Genomic DNA, 15,420 nt, shown 5'->3' on the forward strand with positions numbered 1-15,420 from the left:
CCATAGTTTAAACATTTTGAAAAGCACATAATACCGAGATGGTTATGATAGTGTGATACGAGCTCCGACGGTCCATTATTCGATCAAGTTCAAATCACTATAAAACAAAGGAAAGAAAGAGATGTGTAAGCTATAAATAGCTTAGTAAGTTACATGTAAACAATAATTACTCAATTAATAATTAACACTTTTAACATATAACTAATCAAAATATTTCTTAGCAATTTCAATCACTTACACATACACAATCTTACCAATTCACTTGCATATACATTTTCACACTTAACATTTCATATTCACTTTAATTCATTATTAATCCCGTTGAACACTTGGAATATACACGGATACGTAGAGATTTAGCACATAAGTGCCACACTGATATGTAGCCGAAGCTACCACTGATATGTAGCCGAAGCTACCACTGAAATGTAGCCGAAGCTACCACTGATCAATAACACTGGAAATGTCCACGGGTCTGCTCACACAAGCTGTCAGGTGTCTGCAACACATGCTAGATCACCCAGCACCCGGGACTCACTGTAACACTGTAACACTGGTCTCTAGTGACATGTCACTTGTATCCAATTCTATTCCTAAGTTCAACCGGGAATTTACACTTAACACTTTATTTTCAACACTTTATCACTTGAATAATTCATGAACAACTTTCCTTCCACATTCAATATTAATTCACATATCAAATATAATTCACAATTTATACAAATATAACTATTATTTACATATAACTTACCTCGGATGCAAAACGACTATTTTTGTAATTTAGTCGATAACTTTCTCTTTTCCCCGATCACTTGCACTATTTCTTCTTTCTTGATCTATATTAACACAATTTAATACATTTTATCAATATTCCATTCAAATACAATTCATACACAACATTTTGACACATTTACATTTTTCCCCATAACTTTTCAAAAATTCCACTTTTGTCCCTAAGCTCGTAAAAATAAAATTCTCTAAATTCTTAAATTTCAAACTTCACTAAATCATATTTCATGCCCATAACGGGCCTCAATTTCACAAAATCACAACTTTATGCACACTTTACCATCTTTCACAATTTAGCCCTTTTTCAACATTTTTCATTGAAATTCATCTAGTAAAACTTGTAATTAACACTTCAAACATTCATTATCTAACATCACTAATCAATTTACAATTATATCATGAATGGGTCAATTTTTAAACTTTAATTTCATTTAAATTAAATGGTAGAAACATGAAATTCAAGCTTCAATAAGCATAAAAATACGAAAATAATTAAAAACGGGGCAAGAAATCACTTACAATTGAGCTTAGGAAAATCAAAACCCTTAACTATGGTAACCTGAAACTTTCGGCAGCAAGCTTCTGATTTTTTTGAAGAAGATGGACACTTATTTTCTCTTTATTTTGTCTTTTACCCAATTTGGACAAAAATGCCCTTGACCCATTACTTAGATATTTTTCTAGAAATACCCTTTTGTGTCCATAACACTAATTTATGGTCTAATTGCCACATAAACACTTCCAATTTCATGCAATAATTCAATTAAGTCATTTAATCACTAATTAGACACACTTTGCATTTTTCTCAATTTAGTCCTAAAAATTCAATTAAGCACTAAAGTATTAAAATTTCCTATCCATATTTTCACACAATATTTCAATCAATCAGTAACTAATAAAAATTTATAAAATTAAACTATTTCACTTCGGATTTGTGGTTACAAAACCACTATTCCGATTAGGCCCTATTTCGGGCTATCACAAGGGAAATTTGTACTTTTAAAAAAAAATATCTCATAAATTTGGTTCCATATATCATAAAATTTGAGGTGATTAAAAAATATCAAAAGTAGCTTTAATTTTAAATGATTTTAATTATATGTGACATTTACTCTAGGGTGAAAATTAAATAATATTTATTTTTATTTAAAAAATTTATATAATATTCTAGTATCATTCATGTTCGTTTTATTATGACTTTTCTTCTCAATAATATCGTCTCTAAAGTTCGAATCTGTATTTCTTATTAAAAATATAATGTACCTTACTTTTGCACCCAACACTTATTTGTAATATTTTTCGATTTATAGTTCATCTATATTACATTTAAAAAAAAAATAGTAGGTAGCATAAAGAGTATACAGTGTTGTTTAAAAAAAAATCCTAGCTATCTTTTTTAATTTATTTTATTATAATTTAAATTTATCAAATAATTTTTGTATCTTCTTTTTTGAGTTATATGTATATGCTATTATTTTAAATTTTCAAGTCAGTATCTGATTAATTCGTGTATTAAGATAATTAAAGTTTTAATATTTTTATAGATATTAATAACAATTTTTTAATTATTCAAACGAATTAAAAAATAATTATATATCTCATTGCTTTATTTTTTTCAAGGATAATCTGCTTGTAGAGTTAAAAACACACAATTATAATTATATCAAATAATCATTCATAATACAGTATGATTTCATTTAATTTTAAGGATATTTAATTACCTACAAAAGGGAAAAGAAACATGAATATCAAATTATTAAAGGTAAAAATATCATGGAAGCTTCTATATTATGAGTCAGATTGTATTTTATCTCATTTATTGAAAAATAGGTAAATTAATTATTGTACGTTAGATCAAAGAGCAAATTGATTCATTCTATTAAAAAATTGGCACAGCTAACGAAATAACCAAACAAATTACACATGGCATGCTGATGTATAAGGACAGCATATTAGCAGTAGAAATATATGAAAAATTTAATAGAAAGACTAAATTGCTCTTTGATTTAATATACAATGACTAATTTACTATTTTTAGTACATGAAGCAAAAATGTAATCCAACTCTTAATATAAAAATCTGTATCATATTTTTACCAATTTTTTTTTTCATAAAAAAGGAAAAATGTGAAGTAAATGTTGAATTTCAACATCAATCAATTTCCAAAAAAGTCTTAGTAGTTAATATGAAGACAAAGAAAAGTCTTAATACAATATATATATATATGAGTTGGTAGAGTGTCCTAAATTCTTTAGAGAGAGACTCACCAAAAATTGGATTAAAAAATAATAATATTATTAATAATATTATTGAAATTCTTTTTTAGGAGCCTAAGACTAGACTATATGGCGGTGTGGTCGTTATCCTCACGCGCAGTGCACCGAGCGTGGGCCCTGATTCAAATTTTGACGTTAGAAATATGGTCTGTGTGGGCCATTGGATTTTTATTTTTTTTCACCCTTTTGGAAAACTTACTTGAGAGGATTACTAATTTTCATTTTCCCTTTTTACCCTTTCTCATCTTCCTCAAACCACGAAATCGCCATCTTATTTTTTTGGTCAAATTTTGTTATTAGACTCTATGCTTTGCGTAGATTGTAAATTTAGTATCTGTATTTTAATTTGGTCAATTCTAATTTTTATATTTTTTAAATTTTGAATAGTCTTGACCAAACGGTAACATTCTCAATCATGATTCTCATACCTATTGGTTTACTCAGATTAATACATATTGACATTCTAGCAAAACACAAACAATTATATTAATCAAATATGAAAATAAATGTACGTATTCATTTATTTTGATGAGTGTAGTTAAATGAAAATCAAATTTTTATATATACATATGAACCTCGATTTAAGTTTTATGTGTACAATAGTACCAAATCAAAGTTTATGTATCAAATTGCACATTGGACTAGAATTCATGTATAAATTTAAGAATTATCTCTAAAATTAATTAATGAAGTTAGCGCAATTAGTGATATAATATATTAATGGTAGCAATTCCTTGATCTGAGATGATGAAATTGAAGATTTGGGACTTATATGAATTGATGTTAAATTCAATAGCTTATAGTGTAAATCATCCAAAAAGAAATTAATTTCATCTTCTAAACGCGTGTTTTTAAAAGAACTTGAAAAGGACATTGAATAATTAGTTGATACTAACAAGTTTTAATGACAAAATAAATTTTATTAGTTGAAAAAAAAATATCATTAAATTAGTATTATAGAGAAGTGTTTCTTCTAGCCGATTGAGTCTTAGTTCAAGGATATGTGTTTGATTGTGTTAAAACGTATTATCTTTCAATTTAAAGGTTGAGGAGAGATTATAAATAATTTCAGACATTGTATCAAAAATAACAGATACGATAAAAACAATCTATGCACCTAAGTTTTATTTTAAAATAAAGTATTTTCACCAACCATATTTTGATTTAGGTTAAAATATGATTTAAACCTTATACTATTCACACATATAAAATTTAATCCCTCAATTTTTTAGGTTTCAAAATCATCATGTTTCTGGTAAAAGTATCATGAAAGTTATTGTATAAGGAGTCGGATTGTATTTTGGGCGTTCTGCTGAAAAATGGGAAAATTAATACCTGATCATTTTATTAAAAATTTCATTTATTTTTATTAAACACTGGTCCCTATACGTCAACCCTAGATACATTTTTCGTCACCCATATCATTTATTAACAATAGAAATGAATAAAAAATTCAACAAAAAGGACCAATTTACTCTTTGATCTAACGTACAGAAACTAGTTTGTTCATTTTTTAAGTAAAGGAACAAAATCAATCTTACTCCTAATACAGGGTTCTCAATGGTAATTCTACCCCCAAGTTACTATTAAATTCACCCTAGATTTATCATTCTCAACCAAATGGCTCTTTGGTAGTTTCAAATACAAACCAATGGCAAATACGTCAAAAGCGAATACAAAACACTAGAATCATTTCAAAGCTTATTCAAGTTAATAAGTGTACATTTAAGCCAATGGATTCATTTGGACTGATATCCCTGAAAACCTGCCATTGTTTGTAAATCTTTTTCTCAACATTGTTCTTTTCCCTTATAAAAAATCACACCCATCATTTGTTTTTCCGCCCCATTTTCCTTGTTTCTCTCATTTTCCCTTCAAAGATTCCACCGTTTTTGAACCAAGATGGACTGTTTTGTACCTTCAAGGAAGCCTTGTTTCGTTGAAGAAGATGATGGTTTAGCTTCACTTGCAGGCATGGAGGGTGTTGGATATTCAGATGGAAGCTATTACAAAAACCATAGCCAAAATGGGTTTTTCTCAACACCCTTTTGTTTCTCAAGGAGGAATAATAGTTTAAGGAACATGTCTTCTTCTTCTTCTTCTTCTTCTTTTTCATGTTTGATTCCTTCTTCTCCAAGGTCTACTAGGTTTTATGATGGCAGATTTGAAGATCATCATCAACCCCATTTCTTGGATGCTTGTTTCCTTTGCAAGAAACCTCTTGGGGGTAACAAGGACATCTTCATGTACAGGTTTAGTCCTTATTTCCCTATCTTCATGCACATATGGTTTAAATTCCTTTCTCTCATTCATTCATTTCTTCTATTAAAATTCAGTTTTCAAATGATATTTTTAATAAAAATATCAGTTTACTATTTGATCATATTTATAGAGATTAATCCATTAATTTTTGCATAAAAATAATAAAATATAATCAAGATTTTCACCATAGTTTTACCATTTCGTCGGTGATATATGGGTGCTTAGTTATATGTTGAAAAATGTTGCAGAGGGGACACACCTTTTTGTAGTGAAGAGTGTAGGCAAGAACAAATAGACATGGATGAAGCTAAAGAAAACAATTTGAGCTTTTCTTCATCAATGAAAGCATTGAGGAAGAAGAAAGACCAAAGGAAATCATCCAAATCTCCAACCAAAGCTGAAGATTATCCTTTTAGAACAAGCACTGTTGCAGCTGCTTGAAACCAACATATCTACCATATAAATAGTTGAAAATATATATATATATATGAAGATCCATGAAGAAGCCTATTTTTAGGGGTTTCTTTGTTTTTTTAATTGTGAATGTTATATAACACACTATATGAGAATGTGATATAAGCTTGTATTAACCCTATCATGCTGTGTTTTCTTTTTGGGATATTTTTTGACAAACGTTAATGCATAAATGAAAAGAATGGTGAGAAGGGTATGGTTTTTTTATTGGCCCTTCTGGGTATATTTGTGTAGTAAATGTAAATTGATATTAAGTGGAAGTTAATAAAAAGATGTTCCCTTTTGCTTTATTTTTTTTATTCTTTTTATTAGGAGTTTTTTATTAAGAATTTGCTTATATTTTATATTTTTATTAAAAATAAATAAATTAGTTTCTATTTATTATTTCTTTTAAAAATTTTATCTTTCTGTAATATTAAAGATTGACATGGGTGTGTTACATATAGTTTATATTAATTTTAAGGGGTTAGTTTTTAAAAATAAAAATAAATAAATTTTTTAATAGGATGATTATTTTATTTTTTAATTTGATGTATAAAAATTAATTTATTTAATTTTTAAATAAATAATAAAAATATAATCTAATTTTTAATAAAAAATATTTATAAAACCTTTACCAATATGAAAGCCTAAGTTCTATTTTTCCCTATTGCTTAACATGTTGAAAAATAGTGGAAGAAATGAAGAAAAAGTGGGGTTTGCTTCTTAGTTAAGGAATTTCAAAATTTGAGAATTGTAGTTTGCTTTTGTGAACTTTTTGACTAAATGGCATTAGGTATGTAAGTCTTAACTTTTGACTATTATTATTGAAGAATAAATAAATTGGGTTTGGGTGGTCCAATTTGGTAGAAACCATAATAGCATTTACTTCAAAGTGAACTCTTGTTGAAGTCTTAGAACAAAGCACTAGGCTTGGGCTTCAATTTCTGAGGTTAGATCCAAAGTCTTTAGAATTCAATAATACCAAGTACACTTTTTTTTTTCTTTATACAATCTCTAAAGGGTAAAATATATTATAAGTACTTATATTTTGATAAAATTTAAAATTTAATCTCTATAATTAAAACATAAACATTAATTTTTTTTATTTTTTTATTTAAAAATTCAATATAGTAGTTAAAATTGTAAGTATTTTGAACTTGAATTTTTGATTACGGTGTTTTACATGACGTGATAATTGGCATATGATTGATATGAAAGAGTTGAATTTTTTTTTGTTTAAGTTCAAGTTTATTACAAAATTCATTTTTTAGTTACATTGCTATCAAATGAGTGTTTTTTATTTTAAAATGCAGAACCAATAAATTTAACAATGTTATCAGTTTGACTTAAATTTCGTAATTTGAAAAATAAGACTAAATTTTTGTAAACAAAAGTATAGGGACCAAATTTCAAAGAGTACAAAAACTTATGATATATCTTAACTTTTTTAGGCATAACATCAAATTTAGCCATTGATGTTTACATCAATTATCAAATTGACTCTTGTTCTTTTTTTGAACTAAATTTGACATTCAAACTTTCAATAAAAGTCAAATTTAACATTCAACCTTTTGAAAAAGAGTCGAATTTGTGTTTCTTTTAATACAATTACTAACTAAAATGTCAAAAATTTAAATATAGTAGTTTGTATGACAACCCACGTGTATTGCATGCAAATATTGTTACTTTTTATGATTATTTTAAAATTATTTAATTTTTATAATTTTTATATTATTTATTGACGTGACATATAAAATAAATAGTGTTTGGGTATTTATACATGCTATTGCAGCTCACTATATGACCCCATAGTTTTGTCTTGACTCCATTGTTTCTAGTAGTGACATTTCGTGCGGACTCTAGGTCTGTTGGACACATGTTTCGTTCTGGGTTGCCTACGGAGCACGCGGTCCTTTCTGCTATTGGTACTGACATTCCGTACAGGCTCCAGGTTTGTTGCATACGTGTTTCGCTTTGGGTTGCTCATGGAACATGTGGTCCCCCTTCTGCGAGTTCCTTGGATGCGTGCAAGTTGAGATTGTTACTTTTCCCTGGTTTGTGTGAGCTCAACCTATGAACTTGTTTAGGGAGCTGGGTTCGTGAACACCCCTTGCTCTCCTCTCATGGCTGGCCTCATACTCAATCGTCTGATAGAACTTATCCGCGTCACAAGTAGGCAACCTGGACTCTACCTAGATTCAGGTTGACATTTACTGATTTGTAATAAATAGTATCATGTTGAAATAAAGTGTGAAAGGACTACTATTGAATTGTCATGCCAACTTCATTTAAAAAAAATAATGTTTTAGTCAGTGTTTTTATTAAAGAAAAATGATTCAATACTTTTTAAAAGGTTAATAATGAAATTTAATTAAAAAATAAAAATATAACTATTGAAGATTAAATTTATATTTTTTTCATTAAAAAAAGAGTTTTGTAAGTCAAACAAGCAACCATTGAAATGAACACGTGAGCAAGTGACGAAAGCAACGTCTATTTGGCGATGACTCCACGTGGCACTTTAAAGACAAAGCCGTGGTGGTTACTCGAAAATTTTTCCCTCACAATGAACTTGCACACGTCATCAGTCAACAAAGTTTGTGTACGTGTCATATTGTTGTTGGTACAGGTACTTGATGATTTGCCACTTGCTTTAGTTTGATTGGTATGATAGTTAATTTATTTGATATTCAGGGTCTTCTTTCAAAATAATTGAATTTACAGTGTAATAATCAGCTGTAACCACCATCATTTTATCATATTCATCAGGCCAATCATCGTCAGCCGCGTATTAATTCTGATTGGTCAATGTATCTCCCTCGACCTTCATGGTTATAATATATATATATAATGACTCAAAAAATGAAAAGTTCACTTATATAAATCAAAAGGTTAAAATATGATTTAAATAATTGTATTAGTATATTTTAAATTTAAATTTTTTATTTTTTTAAAATTTAAAATTTAAGTTTAATTGTTAATTATGATAAATTTTTCTATTAAATTTAATAATGCATCATTAAAAAAAAACTTTAATTGGTAGTCATATAATAAAAAAACCATAAATAAACCTGAATTTAGTAAAAGAATTTAAACATGTTAATAATTAAATTTGCATTTTCAAACTCGAAAAGTAGAGGACTAAATTTCTTAAAATAAAAATAGGAGATTAAATTTAATAAAAGTACCATAGGGGCCCTGTAGTTGGAGTTATGTTGCATTTTACCCTAATTTTGAGCAAAATAGGCTAATTAGTCATCGTACCTTACATCAAAGAGTAAAATAATTATTTCTGTTAAAAAATTCATCAATTTCTACTTTTAAAAATTGGCGTGAGTGACAAAATATGAAGTTCATTTTGTTGTACATGAACTAGTTTTTAACAACAAAAATAGATAAAATTTTTAACAGAATAAATGAGTAATTTACTATTTATTCTAACGTATAAGAGTTAATTTATTTATTTTTGATTAAATAGACCAAATAAAATTCACTCTTAACACAAGAATCTCTATGATATTTTTACCAATAAATTTTAAACGTAAAATAAAAAATAAAAAATTACTTATAACATGTTTTAACCAAATTAAAATTTTTTTCATCCTAACTACCCAAAAAAAAAAACTTTATATCGTAAGACCAATCGTAGCAGCCTGCGGATACGCGCGCAGTGCATTTTTGGAGGAAAAAGTCATAATTTTTATCATAGTATTAATTTTATTATTATTATTCACCGTAATCTTCAAGGAAAAAAAAAGGCCGACAACAACCGATGATTTGTTCATTTCTTCCTTGCTATTTGCCTAAATATTTACAGTCTTTCTAACATCCTTATTATATTGTTCTGATCTTTAGTATCTTTTGGACAATCAAATTCAAGAATCCAACCAAAAAAAAAAATTCCCAGAAATGTTGGAGGATCAAGTGGCTTACCTCTTGCAGAGGTATTTGGGGAATTACGTGATAGGTCTCAATAAAGAAGCTCTTAATATCAGTGTTTGGCAAGGTTTGTTGATATTTGTTTCTGGGGTTCTCTGTTTTTATTTTTTTGGTTTTTAAGTGTATGAAACTGCTGATGGAGTTCATTCGTTATGGTTAATTTTCATATTTATGCTTCATGTATTGGTTTTGAACGTTTATTTGCTTCATTGAATCATTTGGATACTTGGGTAGTTTGGGTTTTCGACTATAATTGAGGGTATGTAAGTGTTTTGATCCGATGAGGTTAAACAGCAGAGATGTAGTCAAGGTGAGTGTTGGTTTGGTTTGAATTAAATGTAATTTCTTTTTATATTGGTATTGTGTTACTTGCTTAATTTTTGAGTCTGGATGGAAGTGTTGGTTAAATTTTAATCATATGGTATTGGTTTTTAGTGACCATTAAGTATAGAAGGTGTGTATGCATTAATTTCTTGTTTGAATCAAATGTCATTTTTTTGATCGGTATAGTGTTACTTGCTTAATTTTTGAATGTGGATGGAAGTGTTAGTCAAATTTTAATGATATAATATTGGTTTTAAGTGACCATTAAGTATAGAGGGTGTCTTAGACTAATATGCATTAATTTCTTTTATTTTTTGAATTGTGAAAAAAAAAAAAAACAGGTGATGTGGAACTAACAAATATGCAACTGAAGCCAGAGGCACTTAATGCATTGAAGTTGCCGGTGAAGGTTAAAGCAGGGTTTCTTGGATCAGTTAAACTCAAGGTTTGTGGTGTAAACTGTTGTTGTCATAAAATTTTATTAACATATGGGGTCTGCTCTATGTTCTGGATGTTTTTTCATTTGCTTGTGGCTGGTTGATTGAATTTAAAAACAAATTATAATCATAAATTTCATGAGTGTGAAATCTATAAAGTGATGAAGCTGGTCTTGAAGATGGTTGAGGTGAAGTTATTATTATGGTGACTGTATGGCAGTGGTGACTGGCTGGTAGTATATTATGCCTGAGACGTGCATGATAATGTTGAACTGCAAATTTAATAAGACTGCTGTTTTGCATGCCACTATTAACTTCGGTAAATATGAGAAGTCTGAGTGAGGAAAACAAGATCTGAACCTTGGATGTTGGTCCTCCTAAAGAGAGGCAACAAACATCAGGCAAATCTTGAGTTGTTTATGCAGCTTTTGTCTAAAATGCATTATTTAATTCTTGTAAACTTCATTTCATTCTTATAAGCATGGACGTTTCATATGCCAACTTCAGGTTCCATGGAGTAGGCTTGGTCAGGATCCAGTTTTGGTTTACTTAGATCGCATTTTCTTGTTAGCTGAACCTGCAACCTCAGTTGAAGGCTATAGTGAGGATGCTATCCAAGAAGCTAAGAAAAGCCGAGTACGGGTAAGACCTTGATGAGCAGTGTGTATGTTGATGCTATTAACCATATAAGTTTGTTTTTATATTTAATTTGTTATACTAATTTAGATCTTTTTGTTAATAGGAAATGGAAACGAAGCTGTTAGAGAGACTGCACCAGTTAAAGCCTGAAATGGTATTTTAGTGAGACTGTCAATACGTTGTTATTGAACATACGATTGTCATTAGTTGGTCAAAACCCTTTTCATGGTTATATATTTGAACAATTAGGTTTCTACATTTTAGACTTTCTTTTACCATACATAAGCTTTGCCCTTTATGATCCTTGTCTGTGTTTTCTACGAATTTTCCCTTTATGACCCTTGAGCATCTAGGTTTTAAGAAGTTTCTTTGTTCTCAAATATCTTGAATCATTATAACCGCTGGTGATATGAGGTAGCTTATGTTAGACCAATAGGTCTGTTTTATGTTCTGTGTTCGGAGCATACCTGCATTCCACTTCTTTTTCCTTGATTCTGCATTTTATTTCTGATATTTGCCAATGTTTGTTCTGCATGAGCCAAAAAATTTTAGTCTTTTGACTTTTGATTCATTCCTTTACTGAACTTTATATTTGGTTTCTGATTATGATTTAAAATTACATTTTTGTCTTTGAAGAATAAATCATGGTTGGGATCCCTTATCAGCACAATAATTGGTAACTTGAAGCTCTCAATCTCTAATATTCACATCAGATATGAGGATCTTGAGAGGTACAAAAAAACCTAAAGGTTGATGTCCTGTTTTCTTAGCAATTTGTGTGGAACTAAGTGCTTTTTTTTCTCCCTTTTCATTTTAGCAATCCTGGCCACCCTTTTGCAGCTGGCCTTACATTGGAGAAACTCTCAGCTGTAACTGTTGATGATAATGGGAAGGAGACTTTTGTTACTGGCGGTGCATTGGATCGTATACAGAAGGTAAACCTCTTTTAGTAAATAACAAAATTTGATTTTTCAATGTTTCAATCACTTTTGACGGACAGAAGTTCACTGAGGCATGACTTATCGTAAAAAGACTTTGTCATATTATTTTATCATAAAATTATTCTCTATGATTATAGAAAAAGAGATTCATTCGTTGTTGGGTTGCTTCTTGATGCTGCACAGTTTTAGCAAAAACTATAGTTCCTTTTCTTCTTCATTGGGTTTAAATTTCTATACTAAGCCCAGACCTATAAACTATTTCATTCCAAAACTGTGGTTTATCAACTTTGCTTACTTTAATGAGTCATTGCCACTTAAAATGGCTGTTGGTCCGGCCCCCTGTGAAGCTGTTTGATGCAACCATCCTAACTTTCAGGGCTGTTAACTGCCTCTGGCAGGTCATCGTTAGTCATCACAGAAGGTATACATCACACCACTGTGACCACCGGAGCTCTCTTTCTGCTGACTACTGCTTTTTCGAGACTCTGATCCTTTTGATTCCCTGCCCCCTCAAGTTCATACTTCCTTCGGAGAATTCTATTTATTAACTATTATTTATGATGACTGATTTTTGTTTTTATTCCCTCTTCTTATAGTCTGTTGAACTGGATCGACTTGCTCTTTACTTGGATTCTGATATATCACCATGGCATATCAAAGAGCCGTGGGAGGATTTACTTCCTGCTGAGTGGGTTCAGGTATTCCCCTATCACTTTTTGAATTTAACATGTATACTGATTTCTGTTGCTTTTCTCAGTTCTAGACCAAGAGTGTCCTTGTTTCCCATGAACTGCAGGTTTTCAGATTCGGTACAAAAGATGGAAGACCAGCTGATCATCCTACAGAAGAGCACAGCTATATCCTGCAGCCAGTGACTGGAGATGCAAAGTACATGAAGCTGCGGCAAAATCAATCATCTAATAGTGATGAGCCTCTCCAAAAAGCAGCAGTGAGCCTGGAGAATGTCACACTTTGTTTGTCAAAGGTTATTTCTAGTGTTTCTATCCCGGAAGTGCTTTATTTATATTGAAGGTAGGTTTTTAATGGTTTTATTATCCTTGTATATGTAGGATGGATACAGGGATATTTTAAAATTGGCTGACAACTTCACGGCCTTCAATCAGCGGTTGAAATATGCCCATTATCGTCCGTCTTTCACTTTGAAGTCAGATCCAAGGTCTTGGTGGAAGTATGCTTACAAAGCTGTTTCTGATCAGATGAAGAAGGCTAGGTGCTTAAACAAGATAACTCTGTTTCTTTCTGTCCTGGATTTTATTGTTTATTGCACAACATCTCCTCATATGATTAACCTGCACAAAGATAAAACCTTTAATCTGCATCATCCTGGAAATTGCTATGTGTGTTAAGTCTTGAAAGTCAGTACCATTCGACAGAGGATGGTCCATGTCTTAGATTTTCTGCTTTGGTTTTTTATTTCTCTTTTTTTTTTGAAGCTCGGGCATAAAAGTTTGTGCAAGTGGGGAGCTTTCGCCTTTCTTTCTTTTTTTTTTTTTTACCATGATTGGATTTTCACAGGATTTTCTTTTGGTTATGCATTTTCTAAGAAACTAGTTGTTTTGGCAGTGGAAAACTGTCATGGGAGCAGGTTTTGAAATATACAAGGTTGCGGAAGAAATATATATCCCTCTATGCATCACTGCTTAAATCTGACGTGAATCGGTCAGTAGTTGATGACAATAAAGAAATTGAGGAACTTGATCGTGAACTTGATATTGAACTTATACTGCAGTGGAGGTAATGTATTCCTTTGGCTGGTTTCTTCCTTAATAAGTGTACCTTTTATTCCCTTGAGACTGCTTCTCTTGGATTTAACTATTTACGCCGAAGTAGACTGCTACCCATTGACAAGAACCAAGGGTTTCGTGCATCACATTGAACAACAGCATGTGCATTCTAACTGCATAATGAACTTAATCCTACCACTCCAATCTTAATCTGCTTAGCTTCATGTCAAAACTTGCTCTAGCATTCTCATTTTCAAATTCTTATAGGTATCTAACTTCAATCTATACTGGATGGCGATAGATGAAGTTGCTCAATATAGCTAAGGCTAACTGCCACTTAATTATGATGTTATTAACGTTAGAGAGACATCAGGAGAGTGAACAGAAACTGAGAAGTTTGTTGATGTCTGTAGACACAGGCATAAGTATTCTGGGCTTGTCATATGGATGTGCATAACAACTCTAAACTCTGAACACTTCACTGTATTTTTGGTTCAATGAAGTGACTTTTCGATCTAGATGAGGACTATATCCTGGTATTATGCAGAATGCTGGCGCACAAGTTTCTTGAGCAGTCAATAGAATCAGAAAACTATTTGAAGAAGCAGAAAGCTAAACAATCATGGTGGTCATTTGGATGGTACAAATGTTCTTACAATTTAATTAATAAACTCCTATGATGCTGTAGAATTTACAAATAACCTGTTCTTACAATTACAGGGGCAGTCAATCTTTTAAAGATGAGACTGAATCATTACATTTCAGTGAAGAGGAGTGGCAGCAATTAAATAAAATTATAGGATATAAGGAAGATGAAGATGGGCAGTCGCTTATGATTGATGAAAAACCTGACATTCTTCAGACTGTTTTGGAGATTCACATGAAACATAATGCTTCAAAGCTTCTGGATGGGGCCCATACATGTCTTGCTGATTTATCATGTGAAGGACTTGATTGCTCCATTAAGCTTTATCCAGAGACGAAAGTGTTTGGTGTGAAGCTGGGGTCATATCAATTATCATCTCCTAATGGTCTTCTTGCTCAGGTCTAATTTTCCTCTTGCATTTTCAGACTTGTTTTTTATTTTATTTTATTTGTTACATAGGTTTCTTGCTAAAGTCCAATTTCCCTTTTTCATTCTTCACAATTGCTTTTTGATTGGTTACATAATTCCCCAACAGTAGCGGCAGCTTAATTCTGCCTTTGTTCATGCAGAGTGCGACTACAGCTGACTCTTTAGTTGGTGTCTTCTGCTATAAGCCTTTTGATGCTAAAGTAGACTGGAGCATGGTTGCTAAAGCTTCTCCTTGTTATGTGACTGTATGGAATCACTCCTAACTCTTGAATTGTAATTTCTTTGGACTGTATACTGATTTGTTAATGCCATGTCTTTGGTCAGTATCTCAAGGATTCCCTCGATGAAATTGCCAAATTTTTTGAAAGCAATACAGCTGTGGGCCACACAATTGCACTGGAAACTGCAACTGCTGTACAGGTTTTACTATGCTTATATATCCTTTTCTCTTCTATTGAAGAGAGCTTTCTGTAGCCAGGTCACTAGAAAAGACTTTTATCATTATGAGTTTATGACTTTAAAATATTGTAGAATAGT

The 15,420-nt window shown here is 30.8% G+C and overlaps 2 protein-coding genes across 2 annotated transcripts in view; both read left to right on the top strand.

Moving 5' to 3' along the window:
• Window positions 1-4,777: 4,777 nt before the first annotated feature.
• On the top strand, window positions 4,778-6,091 carry LOC107941761 (FCS-Like Zinc finger 2). The gene is made up of 2 exons (XM_016875364.2): window positions 4,778-5,317; window positions 5,576-6,091. Exons 1-2 carry the CDS (start codon window positions 4,968-4,970, stop codon window positions 5,766-5,768), a joined length of 543 nt encoding a protein of 180 aa, XP_016730853.1. The 5' UTR covers window positions 4,778-4,967; the 3' UTR covers window positions 5,769-6,091.
• Window positions 6,092-9,523: 3,432 nt separating this feature from the next.
• LOC107941767 (uncharacterized) overlaps window positions 9,524-15,420 on the top strand; it is a 36,219-nt gene continuing 30,322 nt past the window's right edge. Inside the window, exons 1-14 of the mRNA XM_016875369.2 lie at window positions 9,524-9,789; window positions 10,388-10,491; window positions 10,991-11,125; window positions 11,226-11,276; window positions 11,759-11,853; window positions 11,940-12,057; window positions 12,660-12,761; window positions 12,860-13,048; window positions 13,134-13,294; window positions 13,648-13,818; window positions 14,356-14,448; window positions 14,529-14,853; window positions 15,024-15,128; window positions 15,208-15,303. Coding sequence (XP_016730858.2) covers window positions 9,693-9,789; window positions 10,388-10,491; window positions 10,991-11,125; window positions 11,226-11,276; window positions 11,759-11,853; window positions 11,940-12,057; window positions 12,660-12,761; window positions 12,860-13,048; window positions 13,134-13,294; window positions 13,648-13,818; window positions 14,356-14,448; window positions 14,529-14,853; window positions 15,024-15,128; window positions 15,208-15,303 — 1,842 coding nt within the window. The 5' untranslated portion in view covers window positions 9,524-9,692. The remainder of the gene's footprint in view (window positions 9,790-10,387; window positions 10,492-10,990; window positions 11,126-11,225; window positions 11,277-11,758; window positions 11,854-11,939; window positions 12,058-12,659; window positions 12,762-12,859; window positions 13,049-13,133; window positions 13,295-13,647; window positions 13,819-14,355; window positions 14,449-14,528; window positions 14,854-15,023; window positions 15,129-15,207; window positions 15,304-15,420) is intronic.

This window comes from Gossypium hirsutum, chromosome A03 (genome assembly GCF_007990345.1).
Source record: "Gossypium hirsutum isolate 1008001.06 chromosome A03, Gossypium_hirsutum_v2.1, whole genome shotgun sequence".
Classification (NCBI taxonomy): domain Eukaryota; kingdom Viridiplantae; phylum Streptophyta; class Magnoliopsida; order Malvales; family Malvaceae; genus Gossypium; species Gossypium hirsutum.